We start from the raw sequence: 20,140 nt of genomic DNA on the forward strand, positions 1-20,140 counted from the left end.
AAGATCCACACAGACTTATTTCCTCATAACATATATTTCCTCATGACATATATTTCATTCTTAATAACTCCACTCGAGCCTTTCATTTTCTTCATAGACTTTTTTTTAAAAAAAAACCACCCTCTATATCCTTTAGCTTTCTTGACTGTGCAAAAGGCAAAAAGAACTCAGGAATCCATCAGAAGAGTGCAAACAAGGTCAATGCACAATGGAGCTGCAAGCCCTGTGTTACAACTATTTAAAGTCTCAAGCTTCAAAACACTGTTGCATCTTGAAAATTGAAAGCATGCAATTGCAAAATGCATAGACTACATTTTGCGTAGTTATAAAGAACACATGCCTCTTTCCTTTGAACTTGCCGCACTCCTTTGCAGGGGAGGGATAGGCAATTGCACACTTTTCACAACATCAAAGTCCTCTTCCCTCCCACTTCAACATCTGGTGTGTGCATGTGTGTGTGTGTGTGTGCGCACACACACACACACACACAGACAGTTTATAATTTGTCTATCTTTCTGCAGGCTGGGAGATTCCCATCCCTGCTATACACGTTTTCTGGGGAGCAAGTCATGTTCAACTCGATGGACTTTCATCTGAGTAGGCACTTTAAAAAGGATTGTGCAGAAGGTGTTTTAGCTATGCTAAGTGGAATTTTACCATGACATTCTAGATGTATTAACTCATATGCATTCTGAAACAGACGTTAAAAGAGCTGTGTTGGAATGGAACAAATGTCAATCTGGCCCAGACTTTTAAAGAAGTTAGGCTGAAATCCTATACGCAAGGGATTGGGGGCCTTTTTCAAGTCAAAGGTCATATAAACCAGTGTCCAGGTAGGACTGAAATATACTCTGAAATGCTGGGATGCTGCTGCTAGTCAGTGTACACGAGGAGTAGTCAGCATGGTGCCACCCACATATTGCTGGACTCCAGCTCCCATCATCCCTGACCTTTGGCCACGCTGGCTGGGGCTGATGGGCGTTGCAGTCCTGCAGCATCTCTGCAAGGCACAGTGTTGACGACCCCTGATGTGGACAATACTGAGCTTGATAGGCCCAAGGTCTGACCCTAAATACGGCAGTTTCCCATGTTCCTCACCATCCTGGAAAAAAGTGACAAGTGGGATGCTGCAGGGCTCTGTCCTAGGCCCGTTGCAGTTCATAGGATCATAGAATTGGAGAGTTGTAAGGAACCCTGAGGATCATCTAGTCCAACCCCCTGCAATGCAGGAATATGCAGCTGTCTTATATGGGGATCGAACCTGCAACCTTGGCATTATCAGCACCATGCTCTAACCAACTGAGCTATGCAGGCTCAATGTCTTTATAACAATTTGGATGAAGGAATTTCATGTTGTTGGCAGGGTTCATGTTGTTGGCAGGGTTAATGACTGGACTTGAAAAGGAGCTTTGGGGAAATATGGGGCAGAGAGCTAAGGGGGCAGAGAGGTCCAAAAGCAGGCATAGGCAAACTAGGCCCTCCAGATGTTTTGGGACTACAACTCCCATCATCCCTACCTAACAGGACCAATGGTCAGGGATGATGGGAGTTGTAGTCCCAAAACATCTGGAGGGCTGAGTTTGCCTATGCCTGCCCAAAAGGCTGAGCTGAATGTCGCATGCTGTTTTGACGTAAATAGCCAGATGTTTGAAAGTAAGTTCTGTAGTGCTGAATAAATGTTTGGCTGTGGGTCTCTAGTGCTTAATGGATGGAAAGCATTCAGGGGGGGGAGGGGAACACCTGGGGAATATATTATGTAAAGCCAGAAAAAGATGGTTCGAAAAGGGAGCCTTCAAGAGCTCCGTCTACTTAACTTATCAAAGATCAAGGAGATCAAGAGGCTAAGTGATCATTATCAGCGATTTTGAAGACAGACAAAAGTTGCTTGACACTTCAAGATTTTCTTTTTCTTGTGCCTTCAAATAAATCCTCTGTAGCTAGATGTGCAGGCTAGAAACACTCAGTCTGTCAAATGGGGTTTGGTACATTAAATGGATGATATTAGCAACTGGAAAGTGTTACAAAACAATCAAATTTAAAGGTCAGGAACCTTAGACTGCTGGGCTTTAGATGAACCCCTAGCATTTTGCATTCCGCCTGTGGAATTTTCAGCAGCTATCCTTGGCAATGTGAGACTCTCAGCTTTTAATCTCTCGTATGTATTCTGAGCAGACCGTGCCTAGGGGACATTTAGCCCAACACAGAGAGTGGTATTTTTGTGTGTGATATGGGGTGTATCAATATGCCAATATCTTATGTTCCTATGAAACTTATGAAACTGAAGAGAGGGCTGCTCCCGGCTTACCTGTTAACATCAGCAAGGGGGTATACATGCCATGTACAACTTAAGAAAGGCCTTCCTGTATCAGGTCTTGACTATGCTACCACTCAGTGGATTTGTAACTGGCTGACTGACCGAACCCAAAGGGTGCTCATCAATGGTTCCTCTTCGTCCTGGAGAAGAGTGACTAGTGGGGTGCCACAGGGTTCTGTCTTGGGCCCGGTCTTATTCAACATCTTTATCAACGACTTGGATGATGGACTCAAGGGCATCCTGATCAAATTTGCAGATGACACCAAACTGGGAGGGGTGGCTAACACCCCAGAGGACAGGATCACACTTCAAAACGACCTTGACAGATTAGAGAACTGGGCCAAAACAAACAAGATGAATTTTAACAGGGAGAAATGTAAAGTATTGCACTTGGGCAAAAAAAATTGAGAGGCACAAATACAAGATGGGTGACACCTGGCTTGAGAGCAGTACATGTGAAAAGGATCTAGGAGTCTTGGTTGACCACAAACTTGACATGAGCCAACAGTGTGACGCGGCAGCTAAAAAAGCCAATGCAATTCTGGGCTGATCAATAGGAGTATAGCATCTAGATCAAGGGAAGTAATAGTGCCACTGTATTCTGCTCTGGTCAGACCTCACCTGGAGTACTGTGTCCAGTTCTGGGCACCACAGTTCAAGAAGGACACTGACAAACTGGAACGTGTCCAGAGGAGGGCAACCAAAATGGTCAAAGGCCTGGAAACGATGCCTTATGAGGAACAGCTAAGGGAGCTGGGCATGTTTAGCCTGGAGAAGAGGAGGTTAAGGGGTGATATGATAGCCATGTTCAAATATATAAAAGGATGTCACATAGAGGAGGGAGAAAGGTTGTTTTCTGCTGCTCCAGAGAAGCGGACATGGAGCAATGGATCCAAACTACAAGAAAGAAGATTCCACCTAAACATTAGGAAGAACTTCCTGACAGTAAGAGCTGTTCGACAGTGGAATTTGCTGCCAAGGAGTGTGGTGGAGTCTCCTTCTTTGGAGGTCTTTAAGCAGAGGCTTGACAACCATATGTCAGGAGTGCTCTGATGGTGTTTCCTGCTTGGCAGGGGGTTGGACTTGATGGCCCTTGTGGTCTCTTCCAACTCTATGATTCTATGAAATGGCCCATCTACCCTGTTCTCACAGTGATCAACCAGATTCCTGTTGGAAGCCCACAAGCAGCACATCAGTGCAACAGCACTCTTCCCCATTTGTGAATCCCATATCTGTTATTCAGAGACAGATACCTTCTGAGAAGGACATTTGGTTTTGAGCTCTCATGAACTGCAGGCAGTGACCATTTTAGGCTCGTCCAATATGCGTGCGACTGTGCATGTGTGCATCACACTGAACCTGGAAGTGACACGAAGACATCACGAAATGGGACGAAATGTGGGGGGGGGCAGAACGGGGTTGTGTGGCATTATGCAGGCCCTGCTGACACATGTGGGAGCACATATTCATCTATTTTGGGGGGACAATGGGACACAGCTTTGAATCAAGACAGCAAACTGAACCTTTCAGAACTGCACTGATTGTTTGATTTCTTAGAATCCCTGAGTGGTGCCAGTTGCTAGTACATCATAAAGAACTGTTTTGAACTGTTTGTCATTTGCTGAGCTTGTTTATTTTAATTTTGATTTACTGCATTGTTCCCACCCTATGAGCAGTTGGTGAAGGGTGGCTTACAAATGCCATTAATGAATGTGTTCAGGCCCACATATGACCTCTGGGGGCATACCCTAAAACCCAGTAATACTTGGTTTGCCAACCCATGCATCCAGCCTCCAATTCTCCTTTCCTCTTAAGCACAGCAAACTGTTTCCATACTACATACTGCATGGAAATAATGTCATTTCACTGCTTGTCTTCAAAAGCAGGCAGTTTATTCATCCTAACCCCCCCCCTTTTTTTCCCAGTGAGCAAAGTAAGGTTCTTTGATCCAGTAGTTTCAGTTCAAATTCCAAACATAATGAAGTAGAAAGGATTATTCTGTCTGAGAAGAATAAATAGCAAAATGTGTGCGAAACAATGAGAGTGGATATCTCTGCCACCGTGCATCTGTCCTCAGGGTCTTCTCAGGTTTCCACCAGGCTTTGTCACTCTCTAGTCTGATAGCTCACCTTCACAGTGTGATTCCCAAGACTGTCGGGAAGCCTCTGAAACGAAGAGAGGAGGGCAGGAATGTGCTGCAGTACATCTGCAGTGGAAACAAAAACTGACATTGTTGGGAGCTTCAATCATGAATCCAGCAGCAGAGAGGCCTGACTACAGCTTTAAATAAAATAAAATGCGGTTGGGGGGACTCCAAAAAGTATGTGCTCTTATCTTCATATTTCAGAAAACCAGGACAAGGAAAAGAATAGGAAAAGAGAATTGCTTGATGTCAAATGCCTTGGACTGTTAAGTCTCTGTAGCAGAGCTCTTCGGGTTTCGCAACACAGGGTCCAGAAAATCACAGGAAGCTGTCTTATCCTGTGTCAGACCATTGGTCCATTAGCTCAGTATTGGGATCTCTTACAACCTTTTGTCTCTGGGCTGTAAGACTCCACTTTGGTCAGGAAAGGACCAGCTCCAAGGCGAGGCAGCACAAAACTGAGAAGATCCATAATTGAGAAGATTCATTTGGGGGTGTCAGATTTTGACCTCGCACAGGATGCCATATTATGAAAGATTACCAAAGTTTGCCCCTGCTGGACACAAGACTCCAGGTGTGGTCTGACCAAGGCGGAATAGAGTGGTACTATTACTTCCCTTGATCTGGGCACTAGACTCCTATTGATGTAGCCTAGAAAAGCATTCACTGTTTTTGCTGCTGCATCACATTGCTGATGCATGTTCAGCCTGTGGTCTACAAAGACCCCTAGATCCTTTTCACATGTACTTATATCTGTGCAGCTGATTATCCCTGCCTAAGTGCTGAACCTTACATATGTCCCTATTGAAATTCATTTTGTTAGTCTGTCTTTCCCCTGACCAATGAGATCATGGATTTGGTGTGAAAACCAGCATAATATATAACACTAAGTTAGGCATTCTCACCCCTCATTTCATTCTATTTCTATAGAGACTTCTGTTGTTTATCCTGAAGTATTGGGATGCGAATAGGCAAAACTTGAAAGAAAGAAAAAGAATTTAGGTAACACTGACATTTTGACCATGGCTTCTTGCCCAGCTAAAGCTGGGGTATTGCCATTTCGTAAGTTCTTGTTGAATGCCCTTATACAGTCCCCTGTAGTTTCTACATCCCAGTTGTCTTATGTCAGCAGTGAGGTTAATACCTAAGTATTTAAATCCTTCATGTCATTTGGCAAACAGAATTAACTAGTAACCAGTCACTTGCAGTGCTGTCTACATTCATAGGAAGAAGCACAGAATATTTTTAGAAATAAGAAGTTTTATTGATTTTTCCAGTGCATAAACACAATTGTGATATTTGCTGCTTATTTATGTGGCAATAATGTCCCTTGTTGTTGTTGCATATCTCCTAAAAAAGAAGAGTATTCAGAACTTTGAAGTTCAAGACAAACATCAGTGAAAACATGCAATCCAGGTTCCAATTTTCTAAGGTGGGCATATTGTATTTTGCTTGTAAAAGAGGTACAGAGGCCTAAGGCCTAAGGGTGCCTTAAACAGGTACTCTTGGAAGATATTCAGATGATTTACCAGTATAATAAGCTGTGTGTTTTGACTAAGCAGCTTGCACATAACCCAAACATAGCTGGTTCTTTCTTGCACAAGTAGGCTGTGTAATTTCTGGCAGTTAAGTACCGAAGTCCTGATAATGCATTGGGGGGGGGGCTAAGAATGGGATACTGAATGAAAACAGGCAAATGTCCTCATGGGAGGGGGTTCTAACAGAATAAATGCTTGCACTGAGAGTTATTGGAATTCTAATTATAACATAGGTAATTGATTGCTGGAATTTTTGAAGAAGATTGCCAACGATAAGTTGTCTGCGACAATGATATCATTGTCTTAGGCAGGAAACATATTTGCCAGTTAGATGTTCAGTTCTATTGCACAGTGTAACGGGAATGAATAATTCAGGGAAGCAGGGGCTTTTCAGAATTAATCCATCAAAGAACACTGCAACGGTTGCATTATTGCTTGATGCATAAATGTACGTATCAGCTTATCTGTACATGTAGCATAGGGACAGAAGGCACTACTCACTCGTAATGGAGTGAGCTTGTAGTATAAAGGCTAAGAGGGGAGGCATGAACCAAAAAAGGAGAGTCTCCGCACAAAGATTACTTTACCTATGAATAGGCACCAAAGTAGTTGTGCAAACCCCTCTCCCCTCAGCTTTAGCAGTCCTTGCTCCCAATAGTCTACACTGACTGGCAGCAGTTCTCCAGGGTTTCAGGCCGGAGACATTTCTTACCCTGCTTGGAGAGGTCAGGGGTTGAACCAGGGACTTTCTGTGTGCAAATCCCATGCTCTACCACTGAGCTATCCCCTTTGTTTAAGGGGAGCTACTGTTTTAGCTGGGACACGGGTGGCGCTGTGGGTTAAACCACAGAGCCTAGGACTTGCCGATCAGAAGGTCGGTGGTTCAAATCTCTGCAACGGGGTGAGCTCCCGTTGCTCGGTCCCTGCTCCTGCCAACCTAGCAGTTCGAAAGCATGTCAAAGTGCAAGTAGATAAATAGGTACCGCTCCAGCGGGAAGGTAAATGGCATTTCCGTGTGCTGCTCTGGTTCGCCAGAAGCGGCTTAGTCATGCTGGCCACATGACCCGGAAGCTGTACGCTGGCTCCCTCGGCCAGTAAAGCGAGATGAGCGCCGCAACCCCAGAGTCGGTCACGACTGAACCTAATGGTCAGGGGTGCCTTTACCTTTACCTTTACTGTTTTAGCTGCTTTGCTTCTTAGCGTATTGCTTATTTTGTTTTTAACTGCAAATTGCTTTGATTCCTTGTAACAGAAAAGGAACTATAAATAAATAAAGGAACCAGAGAAATGTCGTCCAGCATACATATATACCTGGAACACCTTGGTCTGTCTAAGTCCATCACATGTATTTCTTCTATTTCTGCACAATTTTATGTTAGAAGCACTGAGGTCCAACATAGCCACTCATGAGGAATAAGCAGAATCTCTCCCACACACATTCATGCTGTGGTACCTGTGCTCATAATTACTTCAGTTTAGCAAATGCTAACAGTGCTTACACTTTGCTCTTTTTCTGTTATCCCTGAGGAACAATGATCCCGAAAAGTAGGTTAAATTCTGTGGCCTTCTAACTTGTTTGTTTAACTACACTTTTACGCCCTTCTCTTCTGGCGGCTGATTCAAAACAACATTCCCAGGTGGGAGCTTGCAAGGCCAGAAGCGCTTAGCTTTAGCACTGAGCATACCAAGGGGGTCTTTGGGCCACTCATGCAACAGCTTGAAGATGTTGAAGGTAGAGTTTCTGGGTTTGGGGCTTCTGGTGAGGTGATCATGTGACTGCTTCACCTTCACTCTGCATCCAAGTCTCAGCTTTTGCACTGTGGGCCAATGTTCCATGCAAGTTGGTAGGAACCTGTAGTCAGTGGCATAGTATTGAAGGGACAGGGAAGGTATTCCCTGTATTTTATATTTAAGTAAATTGCTCTGCTCTGATAAATTGTTTTCTAAAGTAAATTGCTCTGTTAAAATTGCATATTATCCTGCTTTGCTGAATTGGGAAGAGGCCCACTTCCTCTTTCTGCCGGCTAGCAGACAGCGAGCAGCGGCTTTGCAGAAAGGCCAGCTTCCTCTTTCTGCTGGCTAGCAGGGAAGCCCATTTCCTGTTTTTTCTCTCAGCTAAGTAGAAACTGCAGTACTCTTTGCACATGCTCTCTGATGCAGTAATGCAAGAGAAGAACACACGAACAAGGGAAGGAGGGGCGTTTAGATAGCCATATGCCATATAAGGAAGTAAGCTAAAACTTGCCAGCTGATTGGAGAAGGTTTTGGGGAAGCTTGGGGGAGGGAAGGGTGTTTTCAAGGTATAAGAAAGTTTGCAAATGTGAAATTGGGCATAGCCAGTCTTTGGAGAGGACTCCACTGGCTGCCTCTGCGCAGATCTCAATAAATCTCTTTTCTCTGACCAAGAAGTCTCTGGAATTGTTTTTCCCCTCTGGCCACGGGGTTGGCGGACCGCCGGACCTCTGGGTAATTCCAAAGTAAGGCTTTTAGTATGAGGAGATGGGGGGGGAGAAGGGTGGGGGGGTGCAAAATTGTTTAGGGACACCCAATTTCAACACCTGGTGTTGCCTCAATAGAGCTGCGCGCTTCCGTCGTGGAGCTCCATTGAAAACAGCTTCTCCATACGAACCAGGAAGTGACCTCTCCAGACAATGGAATGACTCTTCTTTTTTATCTCTGAGGCTGCAATCTCCTGGGTGGCATGGATGCTGTTAGGCAGTTGAATGGGCTCTGTATGTTTCCCTCCCTCCCGTCCTCTCTACACAGCCTTGAGTACTGGCAACCCATGCTATGGGCGTGCAGCCCTCCAGATCTTCTCAGGGTACTTTTCCCATTGTGCCTGAACACTGGCCAAGCTGGCTAGGGTTGATGATGGTTGCAGTCCACCATCTGCATGGTGGTTGAGGGTCACCCCCAGTGCTGGATTTACGTATAGGCTGAACAAGCTATAGCTTAGGGCCCCACACTCTTGGGGGGGGCCCAAAAAAATTAAAGGGAAAAAAACTGGATACTTCTTTTTAATTGTATTTCATTTCAACAATTACTTTGATAAAATACATATTTTGTTATGACTTTAGATACCTATTAGGTCCATAAATTACCATAGCATATATTCAACACAAAAAACTGTGACAATTTGTTGTTGACAAAGGACAGCTGGACATATAAAGGGCCACATTACCTTCAGTAACTTAGGACCTCATCAAACCTAAATCCAGCCCTGGTCATCCTCCAACTTCCTTGCTCACACCCACTACTAACTACTTCGTAGAAACTTTTGCAGTAGGAAAATAAAAGTTCTTCCTTTCCTTCTATTGTTTTAGTCAATTTCTTATGCCACTTCATTGTAATGGGTCCTAAAGTTAAGCTATTTCCCCACGCCATTAGTATGCTTTGTAAAAAGAAGACTCCTTGCTGTCGTGTTTTATAATAAAGGAAAACAAAGGTATAAAAATTGACTAGACTTCAGCACTGTGCATTAATTTGGTAGTCACACTACTGAGCAGTGGAAACTGTGGGTCCCTTTATCTTAATTTGACTGTAACTTTGTGTAATGTTTGCATCCCTTTGTGGCTTGGGACGGGCTTTGTCTCTTGTCTGCTGGGCCACAGAGCAGGTTGCAGTAAAACTCCCATGAAGCAGGGAGACATTCAGAATAATAATAATAATAATAATAATAATAATAATTTATTATTTATACCCCGCCCATCTGGCTGGGCCTCCCCAGCCACTCTGGGCGGCTTCCATAAAAACCAAAAATACAGTAAAATATCACACGTTAAAAACTTCCCTGAACAGGGCTGCCTTAAGATGTCTTCTGAATGTCAGGTAGTTGTTTATCGCTTTGACATTTGCTGGAAGGGCGTTCCACAGGGCGGGCGCCACTACCGAGAAGGCCCTCTGCCTGGTTCCCTGTAGCTTTGCTTCTCGCATTGAGGGAACCGCCAGAAGGCCCTCGGCGCTGGACCTCAGCGTCCGGGCAGAATGATGGGGGTGGAGATGCTGCTTCAGGTATACTGGACCGAGGCCGTTTAGGGCTTTAAAGGTCAGCACCAACACTTTGAATTGTGCTCGGAAACGTACACAGTGACACACAGTGAGACAACACTTCCAGAGCGATGGGGTTTGAATCAACCATAAGTATCTAGAGAGGAAAACCCAGGATCTTAAATATAAAGCAGCCACTATAGTAATGCCTTTCAAAATGCCTGCAGGTTAAGCCACATCCAGATACTGAATACAGGAACATAAGTTCACCTTATGTTCCGACCATCGGTCCATCTAATGTGGTATTGACTACTCCAGGCTTTACTAACCTGTGGCGCTCCCAACTCCCATAATCCCCAAACAGCATGACCAACACTCAGGAATGATGGGAGTTGGAGTCCAGCAGCATTTGGGGGACAACATGTTGGGGAAGGCTGGTCTACATTAACTGGCATCACAGCAGTGCAGGGTTGTAAGCAAGATGTTTCCCAGCCCTATCTATATATGCCAGGGATTGAACCTGGAATGTCCAATGTGCAAAGTGGGAGGTGCATCTAACAAATGATATGCTAGAGCTGGGAACAGGAGAGAAAAGGCAAACCAAAAATGAAAAGTGGGGTTGCCATATCTTTGCCATATCTTTGAGGTCTTTGTTTGGGGGGGGGGGTTGGAAATGCAACCAATAGCACCATAAAGGTTTGCAAAACTGCATGTGGTGTGGAGAAAGCAGATAGAGATTTTCCTTCCCTCTCTTTCTCATAGTATTAGAATTCAAGGTCACCCAGTGAAATTAATGGGCAGTATATTCTGTTCTGGCAAAGCAAGTACTTTGTCACAGAGTGCATAATTGACATATATAATTCACTACCACAAGGTGTTATGATGGCTGACTTAGATAGCTTTAAAGGGGGGGTTGGATAAATTTGCGGAAGATAACTTTTATCAGTCGCTATTAGTCACGATTGCTAAATGGAACTTCTCTGTTAAGAGAGACAGTATGTCTCTGAATATTTGATGCTGGGAACCAACAGTGGATGGAGTGGTCATGTGTTGCTTGTAACTTTCCCAGAAATCTTTGACTAGCCATTGTTGGCCGGCCCTGTTATCTTCCTTCCTGGCTGAGTCACCTGTTCATAAAGCGTTTGTAAGTCAGAAATATAGGAAGAGACCTGCTGGATCAGGCAAAAGGACCCAACTATTCCAGCATTGTGTCTCCCATAATTTGTTAATGGGAGTCAAGGTTCCAAGTCTGAATTCGAAAAGAAGACCAGCTGATTTTCTGAATGACTCTCTCACTGAGCCTAAGCAAATCTGTGACAAGAAACTGGATTAAATAAATGTTGACTGGGTCACTACCAAAGATCAAATCAAAGTTAACACCATCAGTGAGTCATGAGCACGTATAAAATCCTGACGTTCTTTTAACTACGGAGCTATATATGGAAGTGAATAGGAAATGAGGCTAAGAATATATTATTTGGAAAGGATCTGGGCATGATTTGAAAAGATAATTACAGACAAGCATAAGGGAAAAAAAGGAGTATATAACCACAGAAACAGCTGAATAACTGTGCAGTAATTAAAAAGAATTCTTCATTCTTTCCCTGCAAAGGGGGGGGGGAACCGACTTCAGGTTAAAAATTAACCTTGACTATGGAAACATATTCACCCATTATGTCAAGAAATTTACATTTGTAAAACGATCTGAAGTGCTAACCTGTAATCTGACTCATGTACTTGAGGTGAGATTGTGGGTTCCTGTAATGATTGTAAGCTTTAAAATATTTGCGTTCTCAGAAGTACGTGTAGAAAACCATTATAAATCATTTTGCCTGGAGGATCCACAGAGGCTGGGTGCTCAGCCAATTTTGCCGGCTAAAATTGAGGCCATGGGAACAAGGCAAGTGTTTAAAATCAGAGTCCCTTTTCTTCTCCTCCAGTAACATTTAATAATGAGTAGCTTGCCACATACCATGTTCGCAAATGGCAACCAATGGTTTCAGGGGCAAGGGGAACTTGCGACATGATGCCGTCCTGTGATCTGAATGATGAGGCATTGGCAGGAAAGAGAGGAGAGCAGCAATGTGTTGACCATAGCAGGTGGTTCCAGCCCAGTAGGGCAAAGGAGATCAAACATTGTACCACCAAACTATGGCACTTTTCTACACTTTGCCTAAGCCTCTGTTGCTGTTGGTTCTGCAGTGGAGAAGGCTGAAGAACCCTTTGTTCGTCTCCGTTTGCATGGGAGTAAGCCGGTAGCAAAAGGCAGCATTGCTGGACTTTCATCCCTTGTTAAATTAGGGACCATCGGATTTCCTGAGCACGGAGTTATAAAAATGGCTGAGCTTATGACAGGGATATATACCATAGGTAAAGGTAAAGGGACCCCTGACCATTAGGTCCAATCGTGGCCGACTCTGGGGTTGCAGCACTCATCTCGCTTTATTGGCCAAGGGAGCCAGCGTACAGCTTCCAGGTCATGTGGCCAGCATGACTAAGCCGCATCTGGTGAACCAGAGCAGTGCACGGAAATGCCGTTTACCTTCCTGCCAGAGCGGTACCTATTTATCTACTTGCACTTTGACATGCTTTCAAACTGCTAGGTTGGCAGAAGCTGGGACCAGACAATGGGAGCTCACCCCGTTGCAGGGATTCAAACCGCTGACCTTCTGAGCAAGTCCTAGGCTCTGTGGTTTAACCCACAGCGCCACCCGCGTCCCTTTTTATTCCGAATAGGATTCCTCGCAAGAAAAGGGAAAAGTTGACAGCTATGATATATACGCTGAGAACCAGCAGAGGCTTATGCTGGGCATTCTATGATACTTCAATGCACCCACGCTAGGTGGTTAGTTTCCACACTCTCCCCTCTATGTCCTCAATCTGGAAAATCAAAAGGCATTATCGGAGTTCAAGGACATGTTCCAGTCAAGCAATATGCATAGCCTGAGAAGAGAGGGAGATGAAATGTCAAGAGCAGGCATTGGCAAACTCGACCCTCCAGATGTTTTGGGACTACAATTCCCATCAAGCCTGGCCACTGGTCCTGTTAGCTAGGGATCATGGGAGTCCCAAAACATCTGGAGGGCTGAGTTTACCTATGCCTGGTCAAGAGCATGCAACATGGAACCACACGTAACATTTAGTTACCATGCTGCTGTGCCCAGTATACACATTGTAGCAGCTCTGGTTTGGAGGCTTAATTAGACATTACCTTTTTGTTTTTGTTTTCAAAGGAACATTCTAGTATTTGTGGAGTTCAGAGTTTGCTAGGGGTAGGCATAAAAATAACAAAGGGAAGCCAAACAGCAACAATGTTTTTTGCCTCATGAACTTGGAATGAAATGGGCTTTGCAGTTGAAAGGCAGGTTAATTCCATTGCTAATAATCCATCTGCTTTAACTACGCCTGAGAACAAGAGGAATAGTTTCAATATGCCTTGTATTCATGTAGCTCAAAACCCTTTATAAACATTAATTAATTAAAGCTCAAAATCTCCCCCTAAGGCAGAGAAGCGTAATCCCTGTTTATTTCTTTAAAATAATGATGACGGTAATATTAATAATGACTAATCTTAAGACTATATAACAGATAGCACAAATATGGGTTAAATATTTTACTCAGACCCAGCATTGAGTAAATAGCCCATTTGGCACATAACGATTTGGCACTATGTACCTGAGCTGGGACAAAACTAAGGAAAGCACCCTCGCTTCCCTCTTATCCTGTGCCGTCAGAAAAAAGACCTGGCCAATGTTCAGTTTTGTTTTTGCAGAAGCATATATGCTGTTGCATATGAATCAGAGACATAGTTTATCACAAACTCTAGTCCATTTCAAACCAAGCCAGCTTTATAACACATGGTTTGCTACAAACCACAATCACTGGTTTGTAAGTAGCGACAAGATTCTGTGAAACTGAAACTAAATGCTGGCAGAAGTTCTCCTCCTGGCAGCATGGGACAAAGAGAGGGGAAGAGGAATGTATGACCACCAAGGTTTGTTCCAGTTGATGTGCATAGTACTAAATAATGGTTTCATGTTATGTGCAATCACAGCCAGTGGCTTTCTGGGATCAACTCACCCGCATGGCCCTTTTAGATTTGCGTGTTGTCTGAACCTTAGCCACAAACTGTAGAAAACCTTAGCTAGACCATTGGGTTAAGGAGGAAAGAGCTTAACCATGAGCCTGAGTTCTGGTAACATGCTAGGGCAAAGTTTAGCTTATCTGCCATGCTATGCTGAGATAAAATGGGACGCGAGTGGCGCTGTGGGTTAAACCACAGAGCCTAGGGCTTGCAAATCAGAAGGTCGGCGGTTCAAATCCCCGTGACGGGGTGAGCTCCTGTTGCTCAGTCCCTGCTCCTGCCAACCTAGCAGTTCGAAAGCACGTCAAAGTGCAAGTAAATAAATAGGTACCGCTCCAGCGGGAAGGTAAACGGCGTTTCCATGAGGTGCTCTGGTTTGCCAGAAGCGGCTTAGTCATGCTGGCCACATGACCCAGAAGCTGTACGCCGGCTCCCTCGGCCAATAAAGCGAGATGAGCGCTGCAACCCCAGAGTCGGCCACGACTGGACCTAATGGTCAGGGGTCCCTTTACCTTTACTTTATGCTGAGATAAAAAGCCAGAGAGAAGCAAAGTTGGGGCAGCGTTTCTCCCCTGGAACCCGTACATTTCCACATTCATGCAAGTCATGCTTAGCATTATGTGTGAACACGGCCAATGTATGCTTTCAAGTGCGAATATTGTGTGGGGGAAAGATATTAACTGTTCGTTCGGTATATTAGCAAACTAAGTTGTTAATGAGCAGGTTTAAGATAGATGGCTTGATGCAGCAAAAGAAATAAGTGCACAAAATTAGTACAAGAGTACTGCAGGCAGCTGTGCGAGGAGGGAAAGGCCTTTATCCAAAGATGAGATGACATTTTTCGATTCCTCTGCAGCAGGAGGAATTTTATAGAAATAAAGATAGTAGCAAACAGTGTCTTATTCTGCAACCAGCATTGCCTAAATCTGAGAATTAGAGTTTTGTGCATCTTCTAAAGGTACACTGTATACTTTGAGAGTCACATATAACATAATTTTCCCTCGATAATTAAAATCTCTTATGGTGTTTAGCCAGATGAAATGCTGCCATCAGAATACATCCTTGAAATATCACTAAATTGAGATGCTATAATCATTACCTAAATATGGGAAATAGTTAGGAATTCGGGCTGAGCTCCTATGCAACATGAGGAATAATAGTACTGAATTACTTTCACTGTAAGAATTACAATACATCTAGATAATGCACGTGAACTGTCCCTGGGCACTTGAAAATGCTGTACAGATGTTGAGGCTTTTATTAATAGTATGATTTACGCTTACCTCGGAGTAAGTTTCATTGACTTTAATAAGACTTACTTCTGAATACACTTACATTTATAGGATAGAGCTGGACATTGGGGATGGCAAATATCTGTACCCCTGAGGACAACTCTGTTCTCCAAATACTAGTCCAGGTCCTGGAACGATCTGTAAAATGAAGTTGGTGTCACTTAGTGGCATGGACTGAACAGATATGAAGAACATGCACTTGGATGGAATGAGGTCATCGATTGGTGAGGAGAAAGTGAGCAGAGGAATAAACTGTTATTCCTCTAAGTTCCCTCAAAGGCAGAGTGGCAGAGAGGGGGGGGTCTATCTTTTCAGGATGCTCATGAGAGAAAATACACTATAAATGTATATAAAATACAGATGAGAGTCTCTCACTCTCCACCCCCCCCCCTTCGCTTAAAAGGGAAATTGCGAGCAAATTATGGAAACTTGTTTTTTCACTACATATTTATAGCTGTCAACGTTTCCCCTTTTTTAAGGGAAATTCCCTTATTCCGAGTAGGATTCCTCGCAAGAAAAGGGTTGACAGCTAACATATTGACTAAAATTTGGTCAGATAAAGTTTTATGCCCAGACACGCATCGGTAGGCTACCTGTGAATTAGGGTGCAATGCAGATGAAATCGGGGTGCCAACTCCCACTGAAATCAAAACAACATTTCTGTAACAGTGCCCTTTGGGTCCTGCGGGTTTCAGTGGGAATGAAGTGTTTGTATGTCTAACTTTCTCTGGGTTGCCCACACAATGAACTAAGGAGTCTTTAAAAGATTGACAGCCGCAGTATGTGTACATAATAAGGAGAGGAGAGAAAGCACAACATAGTTAGTAACTGTAAATCTTAACTCCTCACCAGCTCCGTAAGGAACTTGATGTTGATTAAACAGTCTTATGATCCACAGAATGCAAGGACTGTGTCATTAGTGTATTGTGTCCCTTTCTTTCAGGTTACTCAATACTTCAAGCTATTATGGAAACAGCAGGAGAAAAAAGCTGGCAAGTCAGCGCCATATGTGTGGAGAATTTTAATGATGCAAGCTACAGGCAGCTTTTAGAAGACTTGGACCGGAGACAGGAAAAGAAATTCGTAATAGATTGTGAAATAGAGAGGCTTCAGAATCTCTTAGAACAGGTAATGCCTGCTTTTAATGTCACTGCAAACACATTAGTGCGGCCCCTGAAGAGCGGCCTCTCTCCTCTGCCTTTCATTTTTTGCCTTGCCAATCAAGGCCAGGACTGTTTTCATGATGCGTTTCCTCCCTCCACTCTTTTATATACAGCCTGGTGTTTAATCTACACCGCTGGATCCATTTGCACACTGATGTGAAGTTCCCACCAAGCAGCTTCTCAGTCCAGTAGGAAAAATAAACATCCCATACACAGATACAGCAGGGACACAGCTGATACTGCAAAAAGGAACTGAACCCACCCCATATCCTCTACAAGACTCGCCTGAAGCTCCCAGTGCTTTTTTTCCAGCCAAACCCACATTCACTATCTATTGGTTTTATTATTATATTTATATCCTGCCTTTCCTTCAAGGAGCTCAAGTTCCCACAAAGGTTCTCCCCCCTCACCCTTTTATTCTTACAACAACCCTATGTTAGGTGAGAGTTGGTGACTGGTCCAAAGTCACCCAGAGAGCTTGATGGCCCAGTGGGGTTTCGAACCCTGCCCTTCTAGGCCCTAGTCCAACACTCTCACCACTACACCACACTAGTCCTACACACTAGTGGACCTTGGCTGAGTAGAAGAGTGTGAAGGGGCAGGCAAATGAGCTGCATCTCCCACTCCCTTGAACACCCCTTTAGTCTCTCTCTCTCTCTCTCTCTCTCTCACACACACACACACACACACACACAGAGAGAGAGAGAGAGAGAGAGAGAGAGAGAGAGCAGGAATGGAGTAGGTCTGGGTTTAAATAAATCTACCTGTCGTGATCACATCATTAATAAACTCTACCCAGAACCAGAATAAGCAAAACTAAAATCAACTAAAAACTAAAATAGAGGAGGGAGAAAGGTTGTTTTCTGCTGCTCCAGAGAAGCGGACACGGAGCAATGGATCCAAACTACAAGAAAGAAGATTCCACCTAAACATTAGGAAGAACTTCCTGACAGTAAGAGCTGTTCGACAGTGGAATTTGCTGCCAAGGAGTGTGGTGGAGTCTCCTTCTTTGGAGGTCTTTAAGCAGAGGCTTGACAACCATATGTCAGGAGTGCTCTGATGGTGTTTCCTGCTTGGCAGGGGGTTGGACTCGATGGCCCTTGTGGTCTCTTCCAACTCTATGATTCTATGATTCTATGATTCTAACTACAACTTAACCATTACCTAATCCTACACTGCTGCACTTAAATTCCACCAACCCTCTAGCAAAAGCTTACTGCATTATCCCAGCTGTCCTAACCACATGATAGGGGACGGGTTCCTTTTCAATTCCCCTCTTACAACTAAAATTTGTTCTGTGTGGGAACAAGTTGTGGGACAAACAACTGCAGAAACAGTTTTCCATTGTTTAGGAGGTGTCTCAGAAAGGTCACTCAGAGGTGCTAGACACATGAAGCAGCAATTCTTCCACCTTTTTCACACTAGTGCATCATCACAGCTTGTTAGCACTGCTGCTTCTCACACTCCAGGTGGGGTGGGGTGGGAATCATTTCTGCCCCCAAGACAGGCACTCAGGCGTGTTTCGGGCATGAGCCACAGTTTCTTGGCCCACGTTTTCTTCCATCCCATCCCTTCTGGGCTGATCACCTTGAGCTCGACAATACCATCCTCAAGCTCAGTGAGATGTAGCACAAGATCAAAGACTTAAGGGTGCAGTCCTATGTTTGTTTGTCTTGTGGTGCTTCAGCCATCCCGCACCAAAACAGCCTTCCCCAACCTTCTCTGGAAATGGAGTGAGAGGCTGAGGCTTGTTTTGGAGATGCTTAGCCAAAGTATCATGGCCACTCACCTCCAAAGCAGCCTCCCCTAACTGTCTTCTCTCTCTCTTGGAGCTAGTGAGCAAGGTGGGAATATTCCCCATCATTACGCTGAGCTGGCTGAACTGGAGTGCAATGGTCAGGACAATCCCTGCCCTGAAGCCAGCTCTAGTGTGGAGATGAAAGCTGGAACCACCTTTGTCATCCTCACTGAGGAGCAATAAAACACTTGCTGAAATACAGCCTCCCTCAAATCTACATTAGTTATCCTGTTCTTCTGAGCAGATCAGTATACTGTCTGCTATAATAATAATAATAATAATTTATTATTTATACCCCGCCCATCTGGCTGAGTTTCCCCAGCCACTCTGGGCGGCTCCCAATCAGTGTTAAAAACAGTACAGCGTTACATATTAAAAACTTCCCTGAACAGGGCTGCCTTAAGATGTCTTCTGAATGTCAGGTAATTATTTATCTCTTTGACATCTGATGGGAGGGCGTTCCACAGGGCGGGCGCCACTACCGAGAAGGCCCTCTGTCTGGTTCCCTGTAGCCTCACTTCTCGCAATGAGGGAACCGCCAGAAGGCCCTCGGTGCTGGATCTCAGTGTCCGGGCTGAACGATGGGGGTGGAGACGCTCCTTCAGGTATACAGGACCGAGGCCGTTTAGGGCTTTAAAGGTCAGCACCAACACTTTGAATCGTGCTCGGAAACGTACTGGGAGCAGGTACAGATGCTCATCGCTTGAAATTTGCTTACACTGAACTGCATTTGCCATTTTAATAACCATCCCTGAGCTTAGAAATGTCCTTGTAGAGAGAGCTCTGCACTGTCCTTTTTTGGCTGTTCCCACCCTAGATGATTTTGTGTCATCATCACACTGGGGCGCCTCACTGTTCCCAACTCACTCCAGATCATTTATCAGCAAGTTAGAAAGCCACAGCACCGGTATCACAATTAAGAGCTTTCACATCTCCTCCCTGCCTGCATGCAATGCTTCTTTTGTTGAGACAGTCCACACATTCAGTTGCCGGTTCATAAACTCTATGGCAATCAAGTATAGAGAAAGCAAGTGTTGCATATGTGCCTGGGAACCAGACTCGGAATCCAGACTGAGCTGCATTCAGATACCCTTAGAATAATTCACAAGGTCATAAATCATATGTATCTAATCCTCCTTGATTGAAAATTCTGTCAGGGCTGAAAACAAATGGGAACGTGAACCTTGGTTTCGTCAAAGCATTCTTTGCAGCAGCACTGGTGAAGGAATGCCACCTAGTGGTGCTGCAGGCTATTTTGTTATGCTGCTCTTTTTATATTTGTACACGGGGCATGCTTGAAATATTCAACACAGTTTCCTGCATAAGAAACAGAAGTGTTGTGATTCTGAAGCTGTGCAAAAAGACTTTCTGACCCCTTTGAAGGCAGCTATAGAGATGAAGAAACTGGAGGGAAGTGATATAGCAAATTTCAAAATGTAGGTGTTTCTACAACCATTGCAGAGACAACAGTGGTCCCACCATGGAAATGAATTTTGAACACTTGTTTGTTGTTGCAGGGCTCTGAATGTATTTTGAAGCACATCATACCTTATAATCAAATCTTATCATCATTCTAAAAGAGAATGAAAATGATCTTTTTTTAAAAAAGTATGAGAATAAATGTTTTCCTCTGCAGCTGTTGCTTTATAGAGTCCAGTGCATTATTTTCACCATAGTAAGAATGCTAAATCTGCAAAGTTATTTGAGTACCTGAGTAAAAACTCATAGATCTATTGACTGATGACTGTATGGCTTCTTGATATACAGTCTGGCTGGGTTTGGACATCATGCTAAGCCGTGGTTTGTTTGGTTTAAAACACA

The 20,140-nt window shown here is 44.1% G+C and overlaps 1 protein-coding gene across 12 annotated transcripts in view; it reads left to right on the forward strand.

Moving 5' to 3' along the window:
• Window positions 1-20,140, forward strand: part of GRIA4 (glutamate ionotropic receptor AMPA type subunit 4) — a 230,750-nt gene that overhangs the window by 139,751 nt on the left and 70,859 nt on the right. For all 12 annotated transcript variants that reach the window (XR_008330113.1, XR_008330114.1, XM_053385723.1 and 9 more), the window contains one exon: window positions 16,302-16,486. Coding sequence is in view for 10 of the 12 variants with exons in the window: in XM_053385723.1 (XP_053241698.1) it covers window positions 16,302-16,486 (185 nt within the window). In the remaining 2 variants the exon portion in view is untranslated. The remainder of the gene's footprint in view (window positions 1-16,301; window positions 16,487-20,140) is intronic.

This window comes from Podarcis raffonei, chromosome 4, assembly GCF_027172205.1.
Source record: "Podarcis raffonei isolate rPodRaf1 chromosome 4, rPodRaf1.pri, whole genome shotgun sequence".
In the NCBI taxonomy this organism is placed as follows: Eukaryota; Metazoa; Chordata; class Lepidosauria; order Squamata; family Lacertidae; genus Podarcis; species Podarcis raffonei.